The sequence below is a fragment of the Salvia splendens genome, chromosome 1 (genome assembly GCF_004379255.2).
Source record: "Salvia splendens isolate huo1 chromosome 1, SspV2, whole genome shotgun sequence".
Classification (NCBI taxonomy): Eukaryota; Viridiplantae; Streptophyta; class Magnoliopsida; order Lamiales; family Lamiaceae; genus Salvia; species Salvia splendens.
Genome location: NC_056032.1, coordinates 31,809,016 through 31,816,892, shown reverse-complemented (window position 1 = coordinate 31,816,892; position 7,877 = coordinate 31,809,016). Strand labels below are relative to the sequence as shown.

Below are 7,877 nucleotides of genomic sequence, written 5' to 3'. Positions count from 1 at the left end.
AGAAGAAAAACACTAAAAAACAACTAAGCTACGGAAAAGACGAACTGAAAACAGAATGGAAATTGTTTTGACCCCTCAGGGTGTAAGAAAAACGCAAACTACAAAGATTCCTAGGCAGATCTAGGTGCCTCCTTCCTTGACGAGGAAGAAGAGATGAAAGTAGAGGTGGAAACGGCGACTCCGACTGCTAACTTCTTACTCCATGCTATGAAAATGAGGTGAAAATAAGGTGACTGAAGGTGATGATGGTGTCGAACTCTTTCTTGTGTGCACTCTCTCTATATTTATAGGATGATGTTGAGTCCGAATCCCTAGGGTAAGCCCATCCTGTCTTGACATTTATGCCCTTGAGATGACATCTTTTCTTCTCTCTCCTATGACTCATCACTTAATGTGGTGAACTCCACTTGATCAACTTGTCGGCTAGGCGGGCTTCACTGCTTGTACGCAACTGATCAACTTAGCTTCACTTTTGGCCATTTTCCCCTTCTTTTTCCGAGTTGATCAAGTTGTTCCTGCACTTGCCACTTTTATACTTTATAGCTCCTGCACACTCAAATTTATCACTTCTTCGCACATTATCAACCATATTAGTGTAATAAACTCCTATAAAACCATGCTTGTAACGAGCCCTATCACTATGATCCTTTATAAGCAAAATGATGGTAGCAATTAGAGGCATACATCATAGAGAATAAATCGGGATACGAATATTATGATTGTGCTTATGGTTAATAATTATATAGTCCTTAATATAAAACACAATTATTAGACATAATGGCCGCGGATAAATTTGTGACATTGGGCCGCACGCGTGAGGTTGATTTCTTGGTTATTTCTTTCACAGAGCACTAAAATTCTAAAACCAACTTGCTCTAAAGTCTAAATTATGCAATTTGCTATATAACCTTTTGAATTAAATAATCATATTCCCCAAAACAGTAAATAAATAATCATCATAGTACAGTTAATAATTCGGCTATATGAAGTATGGACTAGACAGTCAATTTTTAACTAATTATAGATTTAAAAAAATGATAACTATTACATATACTACTTAGTATTAGAGTATTTCTTCACTCTTTTCATCAAAACTATTTAGAGGTAAACAGTAAACTAATTTTCATCTATATTCATAATTTATTACTAATAGTTTAAAATCATAACCTTTTTAAATTTTGTTTTACAAAATTAGAATAAAAAATAAAATTGGATGACAATTAAAAAACTTAAACTGAAAATGATAAATTATAGTGTGGTTTGAGATATGAGATCGTTGGGATTGCGGTCTAATAATATTTTAGGATTTGAGAGAATTGATCATGGAAGTAATTCTGGTGTATTAGGTTTGTAAAACTCCATTAAATTCAGTCTTTATAATTATTCGGACTTCAGATTGTCATAGTTCGACAGGATTAAGATTAATTTTTGTTATTCATCTATCATCCATGGCTAATGGTGATGACTACATCATCTCTATCTTCTGATGGTCACTGACTTTTTTCACATTGTTGAATCCATTACATTCTAGTTTTAGATCCGTCATTGTACTTGTCAGTATACATGATGTTACGTACTACTAATTAATGGCGGATCTAGAAATTAAATATTGTGGGGTCGAACGACATTATAAATATTTAAATAATATTTATATAATTATTTTATAACAATATATTTTAATATCAATAATTTATGTGAGTATGGATATTCTTAAAACAACATACTCCATTTGTCGCATCTTTTGAGTACCGAATTTAAGAAAATGATGATTAGAAAATTAAGTGAACGAAAAAATAAAATAGAAGATGAGATAAAGAAAGAAGCAAAAAGACAAAGTAAACGAATAATTATGTTATATTTTACCAAAGAAAAAATGACTTACGTTAGTTGGGACGTCAAAAAAAAAATACGAGTCGCTTATAGTGGGATGAAATGAGTATACTTTTTCTGTAACATTCTAAATTTTTAAAATTTAAAAATAATTTGAATATGAATAATAAGGTTGAAATTTTAAATTATAAAACTGAATTAGAAGACAATAAGAAATATTTACTTAACATAAGTAGGTGTTTATTTTAGATAAGTTTATTTAGTGATATAGAAAAAATTATATGTAATATTAATTAAAATTATTACAAATTAAGAAAGAAAATTTCAAAGGCCATTTTACAATTAGAGTACATAATTCAAGATCTCTAATCTTTAAAAATTAGTAAATTATGGGTGCATTTTTGTTGATGCAATTTAAGTCTTAGGTAAGTATTGGGAAGAAAAAACAATAATGACAACTCACTTCTCACTCCTCACCCACATCGCCAAACCCATTTTCTTTTCTCTCTCTTCAGCGAAGAGAATTGAAAGCCTCTTCTCGACATCTGCCGCCTCCGCCATGATGCCGCCGTCAGATTCCAGACTTCGTCCCGCCTCACTTCCTTTCTTTCTCTTTGCTCGGTCTCATCTCACACTGCGTGAAGTTGGGGCGAAGACGCGAACGCCGTAGGGTCTCATCTCACACTGCTTTCCGGCGGCAGGGTGGTGGGGTCGGCCGACCCCACTCGACCCCACCTGGATCCGCCGCTGCTACTAATATAGTATTAACCAAATAAAATAGAATAATGGAGAGAAGCCCTATAATATTGTATAGATTCATATTTCAAACCAATTTGCATTGCATCTCTCACTAATTTACGAAAGGTTAAAAGCTCTCCCCCTATGTAAAAGAAAAATAGATGGGAGAGGGTCGTTAATGCTTTCATTATGAGGTATATGTGATGTAATTAATACTAGTACTACTAGTAGTTACCCAAAAAGTGAGTATTTGTATTTATACAGAGACCACTCCAATCCATTAGTGATCACTATCCTTACCTAAGAGTAATATTTAGGTATTAATCTAATTTATCTGTCCAGATAACGTCTGCGTCATATAATATATACTTTAATACAATTATTTTGGTTCTAGTGGATAAAAAGCAAAGTGCAATGTCTAAAATGGCTGCAGAGTCATTTCTTTTTCTTAAGAAAATACAATTTGGACAAACACATGTCCCGACGAACCCTTCATTCCTTTTGCACATATATATATACTCGTGTTGAACAAATATTTAAATTACTAAATAAAATAAAATAAAATCCGCATTACTGGCCTCTTAAAACTAATCTATAAATAGAAACACCAAGCCCGAAATTGCGAAACATAGTACTAGTACCCAACCAATTTAACTCAAACCTTCTACAAAATCTTAATTTTATGAGAAATAGATAAACGAATAAAAAGATTTTTTATTTTTTCGACCCGTTTAATGTAATTATTCCATACTACAAATCTGATCTGTTTCGTGAATTAGTTACTTTTCGTTCTTTCAATTTACATTTGTAAAGTGTATATGTTCCATAATCATGAATAGTATTTGTAACCTTTAACGAAGAAATCAGGAAAAGGGAAATGAGAAAATGGAGTCGCAATGTTTTTGCTAAAAATCATAAGATGAAAAAAAGGCGCCAAACATGAAAAAGCAAAAAAGGGAGAAACAAAATAAAGGGGAAAAAGGAAAAGTAGAGAAAGCGATTTGAGAATGCAAACGCTTTCATGGTGGCGTGCTTTTGCTTTTCCTTTCAGACAGGAATCTCTGAAAATCGAAATATGCCCACGAACACAATCAAAACTGTTTTGCTGTTTTATTTTTGAACATGCAAAGAATAAAATTTAAATTATAGGAGTATGCAATTGATTATTTCAAGTAATTTAAATGGTAAAACGCTCATAATTTTTAATATTTCAGATTTTTCAGTGTACAGATCAAGAAGTGTAATGTGTAGCAAAGAAAAAAGAGCAAAATAAAAAGTAAAGTAGAAAGAAAATTGACTACTACTCCATCTAGCTTTCTCTCTCCTCTTTCTTTTAATTCCAATCTCCCTCTTCACAGGTCACACAATCACAGTGAATTATCACACACATTGTGCAAATGCCGGCGTAGGTTACTAACATGAGCGGAGGGTGCACAGCATTAATCACTCACTCCATATGAATACCACCACTTCTGCAGACCCAACTGCGCCCCCACCTCCGCAACCGCCGCGGTCATCTTTCAGCTGCGATCGCCACCCCATCGAGCAATTCACCGGATTCTGCCCCTCCTGCCTCTGCGAGCGCCTCACCAACCTCGACAACTCCTCCTCCAACACCCCTTCCTCCTCTCGCCGCCCCTCTTCCGTCGCCGCTGCCGCAATCAAATCCCTCTTCTCATCCACTTCCAAGCCCAAACCCTTGAAATCCACCACCTTAATCCCCGAACTCCGCCGCTCAAAATCATTCTCCGCATCCAAGAATGAAGCTTTATTAGTGCTATCCTTCGAGCCCCAGAGGAAATCCTGTGACGTTAGAGCCAGAAACTCTCTTTGCACGCTCTTCTCGCTTGACGAAGCCACTAAAAGCGGCATTACTCACCACAACCCATCCTCTGCTTCCACCCTTCCTTCTTTTTCATCCAATCAAGGCCATCAAATTAGCAAAAAAATTGAATCTTGCGTAGTCGGAGAAGTCGAAAATGGGGAAAGTTTCAGAGATTCTCAAAATGTAGAGGAGGGAAGAAGTATTGCATTTGTGGACGACGAAGGAGATGAAATTAGGCCTGTTCAAGATTCCCATTTGGAGGGTTTGAGAAAATCGGTGGAGTTGAGCTTAACTAGCGGCGAAATTGTAGAGGAAGTGTTTAGTTTGAGTAATCTAAAGGCCATGAAGGATCACATAGATCTCAATTCTCAGGAAAAGAAGAGCTCAGGAGGGAAAATCTGGGCTGCTGCATCTGTTTTCAGTAAGAAATGGAATAACTGGAGAAGGAAACACAAGGTGAAAAAACAGAGCAATGGCGAAAACCTTGCTACATTGCCTGTCGAAAGGCCGATTTCGAGGCAGTTTAGGGAGACTCAGTCTGAGATTGCTGATTATGGATTTGGGAGGAGATCTTGCGACACCGATCCTAGGTTTTCTCTTGATGCCGGGAGGATGAGCTTTGACGATGCACGATACTCGTTTGAGGAGCCTCGTGCATCTTGGGATGGCCATCTCATTGGGAGGAGTTTCCCGAGAATGGCGCCTATGGTCTCTGTGATGGAGGATGCACGCCCTGATATGCAGATTCCGGTGGAGGAGCTGACTAAGAAGTGTGGTGATGATGATGAAGGTGTGCCCGGGGGATCATCGCAGACAAGGGAGTACTATCTGGATTCTTCTTCCTCGAGGAGGAGGAAGAGTCTTGATCGGTCTAGTTCGATTAGGAAGGGTGTTGTTACTGAGATAGATGAGCATAAGATGGCTTATAATGCCAAGGTTTCACCAGCCACTGCTGATTCCTTCCATGTGGCAAAGGTGTTGGTGGATTCGAACTCAAACTCAAACTCGATGAGAGATGATCTGTCAGAGACATTTGAGCTGAGCAGTGGAGTGGGGGATATCAACTCTGTGGTTGAGGCAAAGGAGACGACGAACAAGTCTAGGAGGTGGAGTTGGAGGATATGGAGGTTTATGCAGGGACGCAGCGGTGGGAACAAGGACGGGGATGAGGAGGATGCCAAGTACACGAGGGTTAACGGGGTGGAGAGGTCGCTCTCTGAGTCTTGGCAGGAGACAAGGGGGGGCGGATTCAACAGGAATATGTATAGAAGCAATAGTAGTGTGAGCTGGAGAAACGGTGGAGCTCCTCCATTTGCTAGTGGTAGGAAATCGAGCGTGGAGATGTATGGGAACGGGAAGAAGAGGAAGGAGTTGGTGTTGGAGAAGAATCGGAGTGGTAGATATTCGCCCCAAAACGCTGACAACGGTCTCCTGCGGTTTTACTTGACGCCTCTGAGGGGCAGCCGGAGAGGGGGGACGGGAAAGATCAAGCCGACAAACTCACAGCCAGTTGCAAGAAGTGTGCTGCGCCTCTACTGAGATGCTTTGCATTCATTCTTCAAGGCAATTTGCAATTTGTTGTGTGATGATCACATAAGCCTACCCTACATACTTGTTTTTATTTGCAATGCATTGTGAATCTGTCATCACAATACTATGAGTTGTTTCAATAATAATTACTCTTGTTTGCAATTGTGGAAACAGATCTTGCCTACATATAATTGTCATTTGAGATCATATATATGGCTATTAATTTAGTTCCTAATTCTTGTTTTGATATTTAATGAGGGCCTGTAAAGTAAACATCACAATCTCTTGTCTTTCTTTGGAGTTGTCTGCTTTTGTTAGTAGATTTTGACAAAGGCTAAGGCCATACTTGTATAATAGAATGGAATGGCATTCCTACCTTCATTTCATTCTTTTACTTGGTAAATTTTTTTTTAGGAATCACTATTCCATTTGAAAGGCCATTCAATTCCCTATGGGAATAGTCATTCCATCCATTTAGCTAAGGGATGACCATTCCATTCCATTTCATTTCATTTTCCTTTCTTCTTATTTTTTAATTTTTAATAACTATAACACACACACAAGCACACTCACACATGCGCGCACACACACCACCACCACAAACACATACATGCACACTCACACATAGGGGTGACAAATCGTGCGTAGTGTGTCGTTATCGTGTGGACACGATAACGACACGACATGATAACAACAAACACGAACACGACCCGCTACCCTCAGATACGAACACGACCCGCTACCCTCAGATACGAGCACGACACGAACACGACACGAACCCATTAACGACACGAACCCATTAACGACACGAACCACTTCGGGTCAACACGACACGATAACAACATATATATGACACGACACAATAATGACACTATATTAATATTATTTCTTAACGTGTAACACGAACACGACACTATACTAATACTAAGTGCTCCATTAGACTAAACCTAATTTAAATTTTAAAATAAATAAAATAATATTAATATTATAATATATTAATATTATTTCTTAACGTGTAACACAAACACGACACGAATACGACACGAAATTTTCGTGTCGACACGATAAGGACACTAACCCAATAAGCTTTGACACATACCCATTAATTTCGTGCGGGTTCGTATCGCCGGTCCGCTCGCCGAACTATTGCAACCGGCGAGCGCCAAATCGGCAAGAATTTCGGCGAGCGCGTGCCGCCTCCGATGCGCTCGCCGATCGGCTCAGCGCTATTGCAGCCTCCCGATCAGCGAGCAACCGGCGAACGGATTTTTTTTTGTTTTATTTTCGAAACACTATATATACGAGATTTGCACGTCATTTTCATTCGCACCACTTGTTTTAACGAGAACTCTCTCTATCTTAATTTATGTACAAGATCAACAACGTGAAATGGAGAACAACAACGAAGGTACTCCAATGACGAGCGGGTCTCAAACTCCCCCGGTACCCGTGGGAGGTGGATGGGGTCCGATGCCGGGTACTACAACATGTACCCGTGGCAGTAGATGATGTCCGGGATGGCAGCCGGGGGGGGTTACCGGCGATGCCGGGGTGGGCACCCGGTATGCAGATGATGCCGGGGTGGGCACCCGGGATGCAGATGATGCCGGGGGGTACCGGCGACGCAGGGGACGCTGGGGGGGAACGTCTATCGCCCCAGTTTTGATTTTTCGACTGCTTCTTCGCACACATCGACCCCAACGGAGGCGCAGTTCACGTAATATGAGACTTTCTCCTTAGAGGAGTTGGGGTTTGATCTTCTCGGTGTTCCGGAAACTCTCGTTCAAACGAGGGGAGTAGGGCGGGGTCGGGCCCCCCAAAGAAGAAGGGCAAGGGGAAGGGCAAGAGGGTCAGCGAGTCGTCGCAGCCGGGTGAGGAAGACTGCTCGGTACGGAGGAAGTGGACGGATGCGGAGAACGTCGCGCTGTCAAAGGCGTGGGTGAGTGTTTGCGAT

General features: G+C 40.0%; 1 protein-coding gene across 1 annotated transcript; it reads left to right on the top strand.

The window, feature by feature from the left end:
* Positions 1-3,784: 3,784 nt before the first annotated feature.
* LOC121747161 (protein OCTOPUS-like) lies at positions 3,785-6,094 on the top strand. The gene has a single exon (XM_042141159.1). It carries the CDS (start codon positions 4,025-4,027, stop codon positions 5,930-5,932), a length of 1,908 nt encoding a protein of 635 aa, XP_041997093.1. The 5' UTR covers positions 3,785-4,024; the 3' UTR covers positions 5,933-6,094.
* The last annotated feature ends 1,783 nt before the right edge of the window (positions 6,095-7,877 follow it).

Excerpts from the sequence above, each read along its gene's own strand:
- LOC121747161 (XM_042141159.1), top strand. The coding sequence starts at position 4,025 with ATGAATACCACCACTTCTGCAGACCCAACTGCGCCCCCACCTCCGCAA.